The 17,766-nt window shown below is 39.2% G+C and overlaps 1 protein-coding gene across 4 annotated transcripts in view; it reads left to right on the top strand.

Annotated features, from left to right (window-relative positions):
- PTPRN2 (protein tyrosine phosphatase receptor type N2) overlaps positions 1-17,766 on the top strand; it is a 659,325-nt gene that overhangs the window by 128,176 nt on the left and 513,383 nt on the right. The window contains exon 2 of one of the 4 annotated variants that reach the window (XM_032099276.1): positions 13,172-13,232. The exons of the other annotated variants lie outside the window; for them this stretch is intronic. Coding sequence (XP_031955167.1) covers positions 13,172-13,232 — 61 coding nt within the window. The remainder of the gene's footprint in view (positions 1-13,171; positions 13,233-17,766) is intronic. 4 annotated transcript variants of the gene reach the window in all.

Here is a 17,766-nt window from a genome sequence, read left to right as displayed (position 1 = left end):
AGCTCCTTGTACAGCACATAAAAAATGCAAGGTGGGAGAGAAAATCTTTAGCAGAATGGTTGGCTGGTAAAATTTAAACAAGTATCAATTTCCTTCTTTCTGCTAATGGTATTTAATATATATTCACAACAAATATGCAAACTTGGGGGTTTTATTTCATTCTTTTTTTTCTCTCAGAAGATTCTTTTACCTGTGAAGCTTAGACATGTTTGGAAATAAAGCATCCCAGGCAGCCACGATCAGTGGTTTGTTGCTTTCAGTTTTTTCTCTTCTGTGAATAGCAGGTGTCACAAATTGCTGGCCATACTTGACTCAGTTGTTGTCAGTTTGACTAACACTGTGTAGTTGTGTAAAAATGTTTGCAGCTACTGAATGAAACCGGCTTATTTTCTTACCATAAAGATTTTGAAGAAAATTAAGAAAGAGAACTGTATCACTAGTGAGTTGATGGCTTTGTGTGGAATTAATTACTGCTTTTTGAATATAAAATATGGTACTTTTGTGCCAAAGTCCTTCTAATGCCAACAGTCAAAAAATTCCATTATGATTCAAAAACTATGTTACTCCACTGCTGATGCCTTCATATCTGCCCGAAGATATGTCCCTGCTTGAATTTAAGTTGTGGAATGGCAAATTTAAATTCTGCAAGAAAGAAAGTAGATTTTGTACTTGTATCCTTAGAATAGCGTGTTTTTATGACATGTGAAATAAAGAATATTACACTGAGTGTTGTATTTTATTTGGGATAGAGGAGAATGGAAGGAAAAGAATGGAAATCTATTAACTATTCAGCAACAGTATTTAGGTGTATGCTAAATTCTTACTGAATACTTAATGCTGGAATTTCATGGATGCAAAGCTGTATTTTTTTTTTCAAAACAATAGGATTTTTCCTGAATATTTTGTTGTGTCTATAGAGGAAAGAGTTACAGCATCCTCATTTCCATCCTGAATCTTAATACAAATTTAGAGTTTTAGGAGCATATCCTGCTCAGTTCTGTTCACATTTCCTCTGTCTTCCCTCTGTGGAAATGCTCTGCAGGTAAAAGGCTGCATGGGGTTGCTTTCTCCATTTTGTCTGCCCTGAGTGGCTGAAGGAACACAAGATGTGTTATCCCAGCTGCTCCATGAAACCATTAATAGCTTAGAAGTCCCCAGTCTGAACACACTCTCCAAAAAGCAATTTAAAGAATAGTCAGAGGGCATCAGGAGGATTAAATCAGGCGACCGTTCATATCTATGACTGCAGATTATTTTCAGGTATGTGTGGGGGAACAAAATCATATGACACCAGTTTACTACCAGTAAAGTCAAAAGCATGATGTAACTTCATGGGTAAGAAAAGCCAAAGTCAAAATATAAAACTTATGCACAGAGCTTTTCTCTTACCACTTTAATTTTTTTTCCTACCTTAGAAAGCTTTTAGAGCATTGAAACCTATCTTTTCCACCCTTTTTGTGATTCCTGAGTTGGCCTTTTTCCAGCTAGTTACGCTGGTGTGATGAGAAGTGCTGCTTCCTGTTGGAAATATTTAATTTCTTTTGTGCATATTAATCTTACAGTATCTATATATACCATTTCTTACTCTTTAATTTTTTGTTCTGTTAGTCTTCCTTTTCCTTTTTCTTGCCCTCTCTGCTCATTGGGGAAAAAGAGCAATTACAAAACCCTGTGCAGTTTTGTGTTTTCTAGTTATGAAATTATTTAATTATTGGAAATGAACAGTTGCCCAACATTGCCAGGTGGAAAGCGAAGCAGTTCATTCACTGACAATGTAGTAAATCCTTCCTGAGTGATATGAGGAATATACAGGAAAAAGAGTTTCAGTAGTGTTTTGATTTGTTTCTGTTGAGATACAATACTGACATTTTTTCCTAGCTACCATGCCTTTCCTTAAGAGGGGTTTAAATTTAGGAGAATTATTATTCATCAGAGAGGTCTCCCAATTACCAGAGCTTTATTCTGATAATTAAGGTCAAACTCATTAATAATACAAAATAGAAAAAAGAAAAAAAAATTGCAACTGAATACTCTATGGATGAAAATACAAGATTTAGAATTACCAAAATTATTCTATGTCAAACCCATAAACAATGTCATGAAAGTCAATCACGTCACATGATATAGTTTGGCATGAGCAGAGCTATTTCTTTATTAAACTTACTGAAAAAGTCAGTCTCTATCAAAGAGATTTCTGTGTGCTGTGGTACTGTGACTGCTGAGTGTCAAGACCAAAACCCAGAAGCATTTCAGGACTGACTATTGTGAGACTCACTGGGATCCCACAGTCACATCAAATGTGGACACTGCTCTTTTGTCAGGGACTTTGGTTTGAGGGCTGGTGCTGTGACTTCAGTTGTCAAGGTCTAAAACTCTCAGAAGAGGAAATTGCAATAAACAATGTAAAGTCAAATAGATGCCCTGGGTGCTTTGCTGTAATGAATATAGAGGAGAAACGTAGTTAAACAGTTCCCAAATCTACTTTATGCACTGGTGACCTGTTTTCTTCCTCGGAGATGTTTACTTACCAGGCATACGCCACGGTCTGAATCCATTTCCCTGCCAACATGAATAAAGCTGCAAAGTCTATTTAAATTAAATAGGTAACAACAATGATATTTCTTTGTTTCAAAACCATAAAGCATTTTAGAAATTGAATTTTTATATTGCTGGCTTCCAAACCAGTTTAGCAGATCTATAATCTTAAATGTAATTTTTTTTTCTTTCAAGTATTTGTATATTGTTGATGAAACCAAGGCATTTGCCCTTTTGAAAGATGATCAGGTGTGTGAATCTAGTTATTCAACACAAATGTTAGCAGATGTGTATGTTGATATTGGTTGGGATGCAAGAAGATCTTTCAGAGAGACAATTTTTCTGTTAATATTAGAGTTCTGGTTTTCACATGAAGACATTTAACACATTCCCATAGGTCATATTTGTACTCCATGTCTATTCATATAAATATAAATCGCTTCTTACCCTTTAGGATGATGTCACAAGTGATATTTATTATCTAACATCCTAAATTGACTTATTTTGGGCATAAATGCGAGAGAGAATTGCAGTTTTCTGTTCTGTGGCTTCATACTTGGAAGAGGCTGAGAATCAGTGGACCAGGTCCCCAAAAGTACTCATTCATGGTACCAGACCTGTGCTTATTCAACTCCTCATCAAGCTATTTGAATGTAAGCATCTGAGGGCGCCTCTCTGTGCTTAATAAATAGTACCTATTCTGTATTTCATAGCTATATTTATTGTTATTTTCATCAGCCTGTGTATGCTGCACAGCATATCCAAATGCTGTGCCAAGTACAGAACTATTATTTTACTGTTACATATTGCAATATCAACACAGTACTATTTACATTTTTCAACATGATTAATTAGTTTACTGAATGGGGAAAAGTGATATTTCACCAATTGGAAAATGAGGACTGGGGGAAATAAGGCTGAAACTGTCAATACTGAGCATGCACAAACAATTTTTTTGATCCCTGAGGGTTATGGGTACATTACATGAGAGTGGGTTTCCACAAAAACATGTCTTGGAATTGAGAATTAATAAAATTATATAATAGGATGGAAGAGACCCTAAAGATTGTCTTCCAAGCCCCATCCAACCTGGCCTTGAACACTGCCAGGGATGGGGCATCCACAGCTTCTCTGGACAACTGTTCCATAGCCTCACCACTCTCACAGTAAAGAATTTCTTCCTAATAGCTAATCTAAACTTGCCCTCTGTCAGTTTGAAGCCATTCCCCCTTGTTCTTTCACTACATGCCCTTGCAAAACGCCCCTCTCCAGCTTTCCTCTAAGTCCGTTTTGCATACTAGAAAGTGTTACGAGGTCTCCCGAGAGTCTCCTTTTCTCCAGACACAACAACCCCAGCCCCCTCTCCCAGTCTCCACAGGAGAGGTGCTCCAACCCTCTCATCATCTTTGTGGCCTCTGGACTCACTCCAACAGTTCCATGGTTTTCTTATGCTGGAGGCCCCAGAGCTGGACCCAGCACTGGAGGTGGGGTCTCCTGGAACCAGAGCAGAGGGGCAGAATCCTTTTCCTCCCCTGCTGCCCATGCTGCTGTTGGTGAAGCCCAGCACACAGTTGGCTTTCTGGGCTATAAGTGCACTTCACCAGATCATGTTGAGTTTGTCATCCACCCATACTCCCACGTCCTTCTCCGCAGGGCTTCTCTCGTATTAATTCTTATTTGTTTTTCAGGGCTAACAGGTCTAGCCTGTTAATTTGCTGCAGTCTGGCTGAACTCAACCATTAAACTCTTGTTTCATTTATCACATCTCCTGTCCTATGCCCAGCAAAAGTAGCTTTATTAAGTATAATCACCTATTGGTAACCTGGAATCAGTCGGCATGGCTACTTCTCTTAGTAACATGGCCTGCAGAACTGCAAAGAGGAATGCAAGAGTAAACAGTGTGTGTGAATGGAAGACCCAAAACTGCCTCAGAGGATGTTTGCCCAAAACCTGGTAGTGCTAAAGCAGAAATTAAAAAAACCCCAGAGTCTGCTTAACAGGAATATTGGCTGGTTTAAATGGTAACTAGGGAGTTATGTAGAGACTTTTGGGAGCTTCAAAACAAACAAACAAAAAAGAGGTGTAGCTTGAAAAGAAGTGTAAAAGAAGCATGAAAACCTGCTACAGCAGGGAGACAGAAGTGGGGACAGCAGCATCAAAATGGTGTTTGCCAGTGCTAGAGGCTGCCCCACAGGCATTGCAGCCTGTGATGTCCTGGATGGTGCTTAGTCCCTGCCGGAGGCTGTGGGTATCTGGCACTGTTGGGACATACCTTGAGCATTCCCACCTGGCTCTGGGAGGTTCTGTTCTCTGCCTGCAAATTATGCAGCTGAATAAAGCAGGACAGGTTTGTGCTGAGCTGGAGCTCCCCCATCTCCTGAAGGAGCTGCTTGTAAATGGGAATCTGTACCCAAGGAGAGGGAGATCCTTGTACATTGCCTGTGAGTAGGTTGTGTGTGTGCAGGGAACTGTGTGAATGTGGGCATTAGAAATTTCGGGGTGCTAGCAGTAGAAGACTGTTTAGAAAATTGTGAGCACTTGCTATCATTTGGTAAGTGCCTGGTATTGTGGTTTATCTGTTCTTTTGTCGATATTGATCCTGAATGTATAGCTCACTGATTGCCAGTTAATTACGTCCCATTAATAAATCAATAAACCGCTTCAACTCTGATTTCATTTAATCCATGTGACTTGGCCAATTTTTTCTTGTGACAGCACTGTATGTAAAATTGAAGTAAAGGAAGATAACATGTCTAGAAAGTATGTAATGAATACCTGCTTTGTTTAGCACATCAGTTTAGATCATGTGTTTTTTAGCATGATGGCTCAGGCTAGCATGTTTTGACAGCAGCATGAGCTTTGTTCCTCAACTGATCCTGTTGTTATGGTATGTCTGGCTGGCTCCAGTAACTCCTTCAGTGTGGCTATTTTCATAAAACCAATATAAAATAACTGTAGACTTTCTCTTTGTTCATAAATGTTGATCTTTAATCAACAATATAGTTGTTGTCTTTTATAGTATTTTAGCATTTGTTCTCTTAGGCTTCAACCAAATTTCCATGAAAACTTCAAGTGCTTCTTTGAATTGGAAAGCACATCTGGGAATGCTGTTCTGCTCACTGTGCACTTATAGCCATGATCACTTTCTGCCACGTCAGTCTAAGCCATAGCTCTGGCAGTCACTGTCTACGCTTTGTCTGAAAGTGGCCAATTAAAAAACATAAAATGATCCTATAGGTATTTATAGTCACTGGTGATAGAATTTGCACTTTTATCAGATGAATTATTGTGCTCCACAGCCATGGTATCTATCTCTGTATCAATTTTGCATACCATATGTTAAGAAAATTAAGAAGTGTTTTGTCATTCAAGGTTATATAGAAAGGCCAAGAATGAGGAAGGCAATCAAAAAGTGTTCACTTTCTGAATACATATGGTATTTTCAGATACCCAGGCTTACAATTACAGAATTAATGGCTATTTTGAACTTTTACTGCTGTTAGTGGCATTGTGCTTTGTGTTTCAGCTACGTAACACTAATTCATGCTGTGAACTTTTTTTCTGCAGTGAGGTGGTATTCAGAGATCCCTCTGAGACAGGATTGCATAGAGAACTGTTTCATTAAATTTGTCAGTTCTGGCTCTAAATGAGTGCCTTGAAAATGAATTCCACCCTACAGTAAGAAAATGCTTTTAGAGATGTAGTTCATAAGGACTGTTCCTGCAGGTGAGCAAAGCTAAAGGCATTGACACATGTGTGTTGCTGTTTCTAGCTAATGACTTATAAAGGATGAGAATATGGAAATTTTAAATTCATTCCTAGTGATAAATGATACCCATTAAATAATTTCAATAAAGTGTTTCAACTTTTTAAAACCTCTCTCAGAAAATACCAGAATAATATTTGTTTGATAAAAGACTCATGTTGTTCATTTGCAGGCTGTGACTTCAAACTAGATTAATAAACGAGAGGGGCAAGATTGAGAAGGAGCAGCATAGTTCAATGCTTGTTAGAAGTATATGTGGAGAAAAAAAAAAAAGCTATTCAGACCTTGGGCTGGTTGTTGATACAATTTTATAGAACAAAACATTTAGAGTTAAAATATTACTCAGAGGTAAGCTGGAATTGTACCAACGTAGATGCTGTCATTTTTCTGAATGTCTGAGTTTTAGCTCATGGTAGCTATCTGTGGGTGATTTTGAAAATTGAGAACAATACATGCAGGTGAAATCCTTGTCAGCAGGGTGCTTTTGTATAGCAAACCTTCAGACTTGATTTAATAGCAGTCTGCCCAGTAAATCATCTTCACTCTGGACAGTGTAACATTGGCAGGTACTAAGTAAAAGTCTACTGTGTTAAATTTTGTGACCTCAATAATCTATTGCTTGTGCATCAGCAGATTAATCTGTAATCAGGAATATTTCGAAGTTCTGCCTGGTTTTGGGTGTTTTGTGACCACTGTGGTGACTACTCTTTTCTCATACCCCACACCACAAATTCAGCACAACCTTTTATCCTAATTGGCAAAATGATTCAGAGCTTCGCAGTTTATGGAAGCAGAACTGCCCTTCAGTGACACCGGGAATAGGTTCATGCTCAAGGCAGGCTGGTGGATAGCTGTGCAAAAAGGGCTTTCTTCATCTCGGTAGAAAGCTGGAAGTTTGAACTCAGGCCTGCCCAGTAATTTCTGAAACATTTCACAAAGTTGCAGCCTATGCACACTGCCATGTGGACTTGGAAGACAGTTTCCGGGGACTGCACAGAGAAGTCTGTATGTTGACAGATGTTGTATTCATCTTGGCAGGAGCCATTCAAACTTAGTTATTTGTATAAACTATGAGCATTTTCTGTAAAGCGAATAAATGGTTGTTATAGCTCAATGCAGATGGCATCAGGACCTGGCTTTGGGCTTATGAAATGCATATATGTATTTCCATAGATAACATTTCTCAGAGTTTAACAAACTATGAGAAAGAGCATTATGGAAGATTTGTATGCTGTGTACATATTTCTGAGACCTGAATTCTGCCCTTGGGGAATTGACACTGCTACTGCTCAAAGGAGAAGCTATCAAGGGGAAAAAATATTGAAAATCCAAACATGAGCGAATAAGAGATGTTTTATTTCCCCTTCCCCCTTCTCCATTTGCAGAAGATTGGAAAATAACTGATATTGCAACTGTAGTGGCATAAGCCACTGAGAAGAAAAAAGGATCTGAGAAAAAGCAAATAATATTAGTACTTTGCTTTGTATTATATCTTCATCCTAACCTGCTGGAATTACAGTTGTATTGTGGCTCTGACAATGGCAGGGTTGGGATTTTTTCCTAGATTCATGTTATTTTTCTTTCAGTTGTCATTATAGGCTATAAAGTGCATATCTTCTCAAATTTTCTATAAGGTGCTTTCAGAGCAACTGAAAATATATTTTTGTAGTGCATGTAATTGCTGTTATTTTGGATTTCCTTGCCCTATAACTTGAGTGTATTCTAGCTCCCATATATGACTGTTATATTTAGAGATTTGTTCTCCTCATCTTCTCTCATGCAAGAGAAGAATAATTTACTCCGCATTTCATTAGGTGAGAACTTTGAATTTTCATGAGACTATTTCTCCCCATTTCAAACATAATATCAAAAGGCCTCAGTCCTGCACCTTTGTCATTTGGACAATGCAAATAATTTCTCATTCTAAATCTTTGTGTGCTGAGAACTCACACATTTGTGTAATGAAATGCACAGGTTGTTTTGATGGTAATTACTTGGTGGCTTGCAGTATGCGGTCAAAGTCTGTTTTCCTGAGGTGCAGCTCTTGCTACGAGAGGTGTACAATAAATGGATTTTGTGGCAGGACCTTGGCATTTCCTGCCCCACGTAGCAATATTCCTCATTGTCAGCCCTTAGTTACGGTTTGCTGCTCGCCGATTTGGAATTAGTCAGGGCCTCACTGGAAGCCCTTGCTGAGTGGGGATCTCTGTGATGCTTTGTTGGTTTTAAAGGGCCTTTGCAGAAATGCAGGAGTTTATCAGCACAATCTGATTCGAAGATTTAGGGTGTAAAAAGAAAAGTCAGATGTCTGATATGGAAAGGAAATACCCAAGAGAAGGGAGTTTGGGGTAATTTTCAGCACACTTGTTACTGATTTAGTTACTGAATAGTAAACTTTTTTTACCCCTGTAAGCCGTGTCAGCTCCCACATTAAATAACCCTCCAGTACTGTGTTTCTGCTGCACTCTGTAGATTGAAACCCAGTAAGAATAAATAAATGGCAAGTCAGACAGTATCTGCTTTAATCCAGGGCACTAGAAATAGAGACATGACTTTTAATGCAGGCACAGGCGCAGCCCTGGCCGTAAATGCTATATCAACTCCTGCTGCTTTTTTTTCTCCTCCTGCCCCTCTTTCCTATGAATAAAGTCATGATGGAAATTGCACCACAGCTACATCTTCACTTGAGTGATTTGTCCTCTTTTGGCTGCTACTGAGTAATTCTGGGACACACGCAGAAAGATCATCACAAATGGATGTTGCTAACTTATGTGTAACACCACAAACTCAGAAAAATGTGTGTTGTAAAATGTTACTAAAGAATTCACTATCATTGTGGCCCTTAAAGTTATTAGAAATTAATGATAAATATTTAGTTAAACTTTTTACAGTCACAGACTCAGAATCTTTAAAATCTTCAAAAGCACCTCAAATCTATGTTTAAAAATAAACAAGATGAAGGCCTGACATCTGTCATCTATTTATGTCAAAATCTCCTGTGGATGGTGGATATCTGCAGTGTCCAGCTTAGCAGACCCACCAAGAAACTGATATTTAAAAGCTTTTGATTTTTATGTATAGCCAGTAGTTGCTGATGCTGAACTGGTATTTCCAAAACTGCTGTCATTTGAGTGTTAGCCTGCATTGTGGTAAAGGTACACAGTATTTCTAGCTATGCTATTATGCAATACATAATGTATGTTTGTATAGACAATATCATATCACATTAATACCTACCTAAGGTGTTGCATGTGAACTTTACTGTGGCAGATGTGTTGGAAAGGTCAAGCCTGCTTATAAGGCTCGCAGAGAAATATTTTTATTCTGAATATATCACAGTGTTATTGGGAGAGCATACAGGGATCCAGTGAGTGTGTGGATGGCAGTAGCTTTGCTAAAGTATAAAAGATTCTGGAACAGAAATAACCAGACAGTATTTCTGAATGCCAAACAACTACACAAGAAACATCCAGAAGGCCAGGCATTAGAAAATCCCTTTTATCTGAGAAAGCAACCTTCACTTCTTATAAGGTCTTAGCTCACTGATGTTACTGCTAGTGGAAGCAGAGACAGAGCTGGACCACTGTTGAAAAACAGACTTAAAGGGCTCTAACTGGAAGAAAATAAAATGCTTATCCTCCAGAGGGATGAGGGAGGTTTTTTTCTTTTTCTTCTTACCCCTTGCCTTTTTTTTTTTTTTTGTAGATCTGGAAATTGGGAGTAGATGGTAATTGAGGGGAGTGTGTGTGTGTTGCTGTGCAAGGCACCGTATCCTTTGCTTGACTGTATTTGTGATTTGACCTTGAGTCATGACTGATTTTCCAAGATATTTCCAAGGGCAATGGCATCAAAATTCTCCACAGTGCTGCTGTTCCACTTTTGCTATCCCTGTGTCAGCAATACTGTGCACATAATGAATTTAGGGTCAAATTGGAAACTTATTAAACTAGACTACACTGGTGGCATTGCACTGTGAGTGGTTAGCTGGCAAATAAAGTTTTTATGAGCTTCTGCATTAACATTTTTCTTTCTTGGTATGAAGTCCCAATCCTCACCCTGACTGTCAGTTTTCAGGTCCTGGTCCTTTTCTGCATTTTGGGAGCTAAATCTGAGGAGCACACAGAGAAGCACATGAAGTGTATTCACATATCTCATGAAAATAGATTTTTAAGTTAATTAGCAGATGGCTTTTCAATTCCTCTGGAGTGCCTGGTTTAGCAACTTTGCATTCATGTGAGTGATCCCATTGACTTCAGTGGGAGTCTGTATGAAAGGCTGTATGCTCTGGAGCCTTTTGCTGGCAGCTGGCAAGGACTTAGAAGGATATTTCCTTTTCTGCAGATATAAGAATAAAAAGATATCTTTATCCAAGAGGCAATGTGCTAGAAACCTGCCTAAGCTCAGTGTCAGGCTATTGTTCTGCTGTTAAGAATGGGGCTGCTGACATTAGAGAAGCACAAAAAAGCAGTGTAACACTTGTGGGCTCTACCAGCAGTAGATCTGTGAATTAGGGCAGGATGTTGACTCTGATACCTTTTTTTTTCCTCCTTAGAAGCCTCAGGCCCCCTGAGGCTATATGCTATTAAGCAGTCAAAGCACATGTTAATAGCATTGATTAGTTTTTGATTCTCAGAAAAGTAAGGAGGGAGTCAGCAGAGTGGCTGCCTTTTGGACTTCCAGAGGGCTGACTTTGTCCTCTTTGTGAGAGGAGTTGACAGTGTCCCTTGGAAGACTGTCCTGAAGGGTGGAGGGGTCCAGGAAGGAACTCCTAAAGCTGCAGGAGTGGGCCATCCCAGTGTGCCTGCAATAAGATGATCTGGTGGTAAGGGAGACCAGCCTGGCTGAACAGAGAGTTTTTACTGGAACTCAGGGAAAAAGAAAAAAAAAAGGAGAGTTTATGACCTTTGAGAGAAGGGGCAAGCAGCTCACATGAGTTTGTGAAAGGCAGATCCTGCCTGACCAACCTGATCTTCTATGACAATGTGACCCATTTGGTGGATGAGGGAAAGGCTGTGGATGTGTCTATCCAGACTTTGACAGTTTCCCGCAGCATTCACCTACAGAAGCTGGCTGCTCTGTACTGGGTGTACTCTTTGCTGGGTAAAAAACTGTCTGGATGGCCAGGCCCAGAGGGTGGTGTGGGGAATGGAGTTACATCCAGGTGGTGGCTGGTCACAAGTGTGTTCCCCAGGATCAGTACTGTTTACTATCAGTATCAATGATCTGGATGAGGGGATTGAGTACACCCTCAGTCAGTTTGCAAATGATACTCTGTTGAGTGTATGTGTTATCTTCTGGGGGTCAGGAAGGTTCTGCAGAGGGACCTGGACAGACTGGACTGATGGACTCAGGACAATTGTATGAAGTTCAACAAACTGAAATGCCGGGTCCTGCACTTGAATCACAACAACCCCAGGCAGTGCTACAGGCCGGGGACAGAGCGGCTGGAAAGCGGCCCAGTGGAAAGGAACCTGTGGGTGCTGGTCAACAGCAGCTGAACATGAGCCAGGTGTGACCAGGTGGCCAGGAAGGCCAATGGCATCCTGGCTTGTATCAGAAATGGTGCGGCCAGCAGGATCAGGACAGAGATTGTCCCCCTGTACTCAGCACTGGTGAGGCCACGCCTTGGGCTTGGCAGTGCTGGGTTTCTGGATGGGCTCAATGATCTTAGAGGTCTTTTCCAGCCTAAAAAAATTCTATGATTCTACCTTACTTTTTGATTCTTAGGTAATAGCAAGAGCTGTCTGGCATACATAGAAGTGCTGTAGTGTGTGAGAAACTGGAAATAAAAAAGCAGACAGAAGGGAATGCGTTCTTTAGACTCACAGTCCTTGTATCCCAAAGCCTGCCGAAGCGGCCGTCTTGTTCTTCCTGCACTCCAGCGGAGAAGTGTCTGCCCAAACTTACAGAATCGCTCCTCTCTTTCAACATCACAGGCACAATGCAGTCTGTGTCAGAGCCAGAGGCAAACTTAAATAGCTGTAGATATATAAAGGAACAAAGTGAAGGAGTCTTTTGAAGCCCAGAAACCACTTTGAATAATTTAGGGATCTTCCTTATCATCCTACTGTTTACCTTGGCAGTTTAGATGTACAGAGTCAGTGGCTTAGTTTGTCAGAAAGAAGTCAGAGGCTGGGTGACTGGAACAGCTCAAGTTTGGATTTGTCTGTAGTTCATTATGCGCATCTTTTTTCTCCCCTCACTAGAAATAACCAGGGTTTTCTGTAGATTTTTGGTATTTATGAATTATGAGGGCACTTAATATAAATAGGTTTTTTTCTGTTTTTATTTAAATGGTCCTGAGCTCTCAGCAAATAAGTTTATGACAACAGATTTGCATTTTGCAGTTTCATGAAAATGTCTTATTTCTTGCAAAATACCCTTACTTCCAGGGTGTATTTTTTGCTTAAAGTTGATAATTTGTCTTTTACTGAACAAAGTGAGAAGGCTTTTGGAGAAGAGGTGCACAAAGGTTTGAAATATTCATGGAAATCTAAAAATGACTACTGACTTTTGTTTACTATAGATTGCATTGGCTTTCACAGAGATGAGAATTGGCTTTTAAAGAGAAACCCAAATCCCTCTGAACGCTTCATTTTGGGAAGGAGGGGGAGAACCGACACTCTCTGATGATTTGTTTTCATGAGATGTCTGCATTAGCTCTCAAATTACAGAGCTGATTTGATGGAAAATTGCAAGAGGCTGCTCATTTGTGACTGACCCTGCCATCTAGCAAGAAGATAGACCTTAGGCATAATTGGGTTGATGCTGATTTGATCGCACACAAAAAAAAGCTTAAAATAAGTCTTAGATCTGCAGAAGCAAGGCAATGCTCCATCCTTAAATTGCCCCTTTTGTTGGTTGTCACAGGATTTTGCTACACTGGATGACTTCTTATTGGAAATCATATGCCTCCTTCAGTGGATTGAGGGTAAAAGGATTTTTATTGATACTTTGTGCTTCTATATTTTGTATGTATGTTTGGAGAAAGAAGCATTTGACCAGTGTACACAAAGAAATGCCACACACCTTACATTACATAACTTGAGTGGAAGCAATAAACCTAGTGAGATTAGACTCCCTGAAAACTTCTCACCTACACGTTTCACATTATCCTTGCATTAGGAACAGGTGAAATATTAGATTTTGCTAATGAAGGTGATATGAGTCCTGAATAGTTTATGGGAAATTGGTATTATGAATTTATTTCATTTTCACTGGAAATCCAAGAAATGAGACCACAAACAGGGAGTTTGTCTGGGAAGGAAGTACAGTGCTTATTTCATGGTGTATCTACACACACCACGGAAAATAGGTCCGGATATTCCATGCTACTGCACATACACGAAGGCAGCCAGCATAATCTGGGGTGTCTGGAAGACTTGTGGTGGCAGGGCTGGTTTTATAGAGCAGTGAATGAGGACTGGGAAATCTGTGAGATGTGTTAATTCGGCACCTCTCCAAGGCAGTCTCCACTGCTCCTGTGGAGCACGGCCAGCCAATTAAGCTGCCTCCACTCAGCCACCCCGTCTTGCTTGGATGCCCATGTGGATGCAGAGGATTGTAATTTGCAACTGCCTATACAGGTGAAAATTTTATCCAAACATCCTGCTGCTTAAGGACATAGATTTCTTGCATCCAGAGTGGTTGGGAAGCTCACTGCTTGTGCATATAATGGGCTTGCAGAAACATTTTGCATAAGGCCAAGAATATTTTGCTCAGAGATTTGATGAGACATGTCTACAAACAAAACTTCCATCTCAACACAAACTGGTGTTTTGAACAGGTATTATTCTGAGGCCTTATAGGTTGCAATGGAAAAGATTTTTAAGGGTCATTCCCAAAGCATCCTAAATGATGCTGCGAATAAGTTTCATCTCTGATTTAGCATAGTTGCAGCAAGCATTGCTGTGTTTATGACAGACTCCTCCTTTTGATAAGGGAGTAAATTTGCATGGCTGAGTTAAGACCTCTGAAAATAAGGGCTTACAATGAATGAAACACCAATGTACTGTACCCCTTTAATTACCATAGTTCTAAGGCAGCATAGTTACAACATGTAATTAAATTTCATTGTATAAATGTAACATGGGCTGTGGTAGGCACATCTTTCATCTTTTGATGTATAATGACATTCAAAATATTCTCTAGTACTCAGTTGATAAACAACTTGAAGAGTCAGGGTCTACAGAGTAGCTTGTTTGATTTTAAATTTGTAAGATTGACACGTGGTCTCTTTTGACGATACTGCATTCTGATGTGATCCATTTATCTAATGTCATTAACAGTACATGCTGAATGTACAATTAAGCTTGAAACTGTCAATGTCAGTGGCTGTTAAAAAAGGGTTGATAAAAATGAGAAGAGGAACCGCTGTTTTGTAATAAGCATCTGTGTTGCTTTTAAGTCAAGAAAAAAAAATCAATGAATTTCAATATATTGCTGTCTTCATTGCCAATGTAATTCAATAAATATGTTAATTCACTTTTCTGAACACTGAAGAGAGTGAGAGCTTTTTTTGTAATTTATTTTTGTCAGTTCTGTTTTCCTTTTTTTTTTGTTTTAGTTAGACTTTCAGCTTAAGTCTAGTAAAAAAAATGCTATTACATTGAAGTAGAAATGAAATATTCTATATCTTAGACTTTTAACAAACTGCAGGATTTTTTCTTTATTTGTTTGTTATCTTTGAACTTGCAAGCCAGTGAAAAATGGATGTATTCTTTTATCTTTAACAATTCTCTTCCTGCTAGAATAAAATGGAAGCACTTTGAGGTTCAACAAATACAATTGCAAATCCACATGCTAATTTCACTGCAAAAATTTCTTCATAAACACATTGCTGGTCTTTATCGTGAAACATGATAAATCGACTTCATATACTTTAATCCTATTTAGGAATTTGCATGTTCTGTAGTAGCATGAATCAAAACTGAAGTGTTTCTTTAAGAACTCTTTGACATAATACCATTATCTGGTAGCGAATTATATAAACTGATATGAGAAATACCTGTATTTGTATCTCTCTCCAAGCATGCCCTTGTTTTGTAATTGTTACATCTGTTTTCTAAAGAAATTATTAACATATTGATAAGTGCAGCCATATAGGAGAGGCTCAGAAATCATGTTAACTATTGTAGTAACCTTTGCTATTGTGGTCTCTTGAAAAACCAGTAGGTGTGCAAGTATTGGAAAGGAGATGTCAACTTGTGAGTGTGCAGAGCTGTGAGCTCCTCTTGCCATCAGCTCAGTTGCTGTATTTTGGAAAAGACTGAGAGGTTTTGCTGATTGAGTAAGAGCGAGCCTGTGTTTGAAGCCCTGAATCTCCTCAGGGCATCTGTGTATTAGGCTTTTCTTTTAGTGTGTGAAATCTGTTGAAAGACACCAATGGTAGCATATCAGACCTCTTCTGATTCTTCTTTCTTAGTGCTTTCCTGTTTAATCCTCTAAATGCTAGTCAAGAAGTGTATTACCAGAATAAATATATATATACTTTTTCATATATTTTCTTTTGTGTAGTTAATGGCTGAGGTTGCTTGGACCCCATGTCACTAAAATACTCATCTGGAAGTAGTTATTCCAAACAAGGCCTTGTAAGTGGACAGGAGATATACAAAGCTGCAGTTGCTGCAATTGCCCCATATCAGTTAATATTCCAGGTGATAAGACAGCAACCGATTTGCCAGCTGAACTACTTTCATGCCAATGAAAGTTTTCAAAGGAGACAATATTATGGCTCCATTAATGCTTTGCCTTTTTTTTTTTTAAAGTAAGATTGGTGTTAACTGAGATGAATACACACTAGCAAAACCAGAACTTACTCCAACTAAAGGAAAACTCATTTAAGGAACTTGATGCTGTATAATCTCCATTCCACTTTCCAGGATGGTGGTTCTGGCAGCAGGTGTTGTAAACACAGCAGCACAGGTGGAGGAGAGTTAGTAGTGCTTACGTTTGAGGCAGGCAAACACAAGCTGGGGAATCTGATCTGAGCTAAAGGGGAAGGCAACAGTATAAATCTACCCAAGGTGAATCATACCAATGACCTGAAAAGCTTTGCTTTGTCCTCTTTTATTTTTGAAGGAGGACTAACTTTCTAGACAGGAAGTGGAGGCAATGGCATCAACTGGATGTCAGTAAAGCATTGGTCGGTCTATATAAGAAACTTTTATTTAAATTTCAGAGTATAAAGTCTATTGAGGGAATTGTAAAATGAATACAATGTCTTAATAGAATATGTCAATGGGAAGTATTAATGAGAGAAGTACTTGGACTGAGCTTTGTAAATGAATTTCTGAAGATTTGATTTTCTGAAAGATTTCTCTTTATAGTCTTACTATTGACTTCAAGACAAATACTAAGATAGTACTGGCTGGAAACAGTGCTTCTTTCTTGATAAAAGCAGAAGACTATTACAATGAAAAGAACGTGCAGCTGTGAGAAGTAGAATGATAAACTCATATGAATAGTTCAGAATGAAAGTTGATACAGCCAGGGACTAAAAACTTGACTATTATTAGAGCATTCCCAGTTGGAAATGGTGGAGGAGAAGGGCTTGTATGTAATTTTCATCCTTACCATCGTGTTACTATAAAAAACCGTGAACAATTTTAGAATGCATCTATCCAGGACATGGAGGAAGAGAGAAACAAGTAGCAATGTGTGTAACATTAACAAAACATCACCTGTAATACCCATATGGACATTTTCTTTTAAGTCTATTGAAGAAAGTTTAGTTGAAGCTGGAGGATGGGAAAAAAAGGCTGATGATAAGATTAGAAAATGAAGTCTCTAATCAATAAGGAAACTACAGGAGGCCATCCTAGTTAGCCTTGCACATTACACCTTGAGAAATGATACCTGATACGCAGGTGATACGGGATGATGTAGCTGATATCTGTCAGTACGTGACCGATAAAAGACCAGGGAGATAAAAGGTCCATTTAAGGCCAGCGTTAGCATGAGAACAGGGAGGTATTAATGACTCATGAGTAGGTTCAGAGTCAGACTTAGAGGATTCTTCCAAGTCTTTGGGCTCTGGAGCCAACTTCCAGAAGGGAGCTTTGAACAAAACAGTGAGAAGGTGAAGCTGGGTATATTTATATCAGAGGAAATGTGTTATATGCACACATATTACAGGAAATTTGTTTCTCTTGTCCTATACTTGCCTTTAAACTCAGTTGCTATGCTGCCTGTTACACAAAATTGCACTTCTGTTAATGGTGCCAGTTACTTGTGAGATGCTTATATATTTCAATAAAAACATTCTGGAGAGAATCAATATTCACTGCTGTTTATGCTGTCTTCTTAAAAATATGTGGCCATAGGGGCTACAGAAATGACTGGGACCCACTGTCTGGCCCTGCATCTGAGCGGCACAGAGTGATCCATCTCCAGTCAAAGCCAACCAGAGGTGCACTGACTCTTGCAGGTGTGCCTTGAGATGTTGTAGCCCATGAACTAGCCAC

The sequence above is a fragment of the Corvus moneduloides genome, chromosome 1 (genome assembly GCF_009650955.1).
Source record: "Corvus moneduloides isolate bCorMon1 chromosome 1, bCorMon1.pri, whole genome shotgun sequence".
NCBI classification, from domain to species: domain Eukaryota; kingdom Metazoa; phylum Chordata; class Aves; order Passeriformes; family Corvidae; genus Corvus; species Corvus moneduloides.
This window is presented reverse-complemented; position numbering and strand designations above follow the sequence as displayed.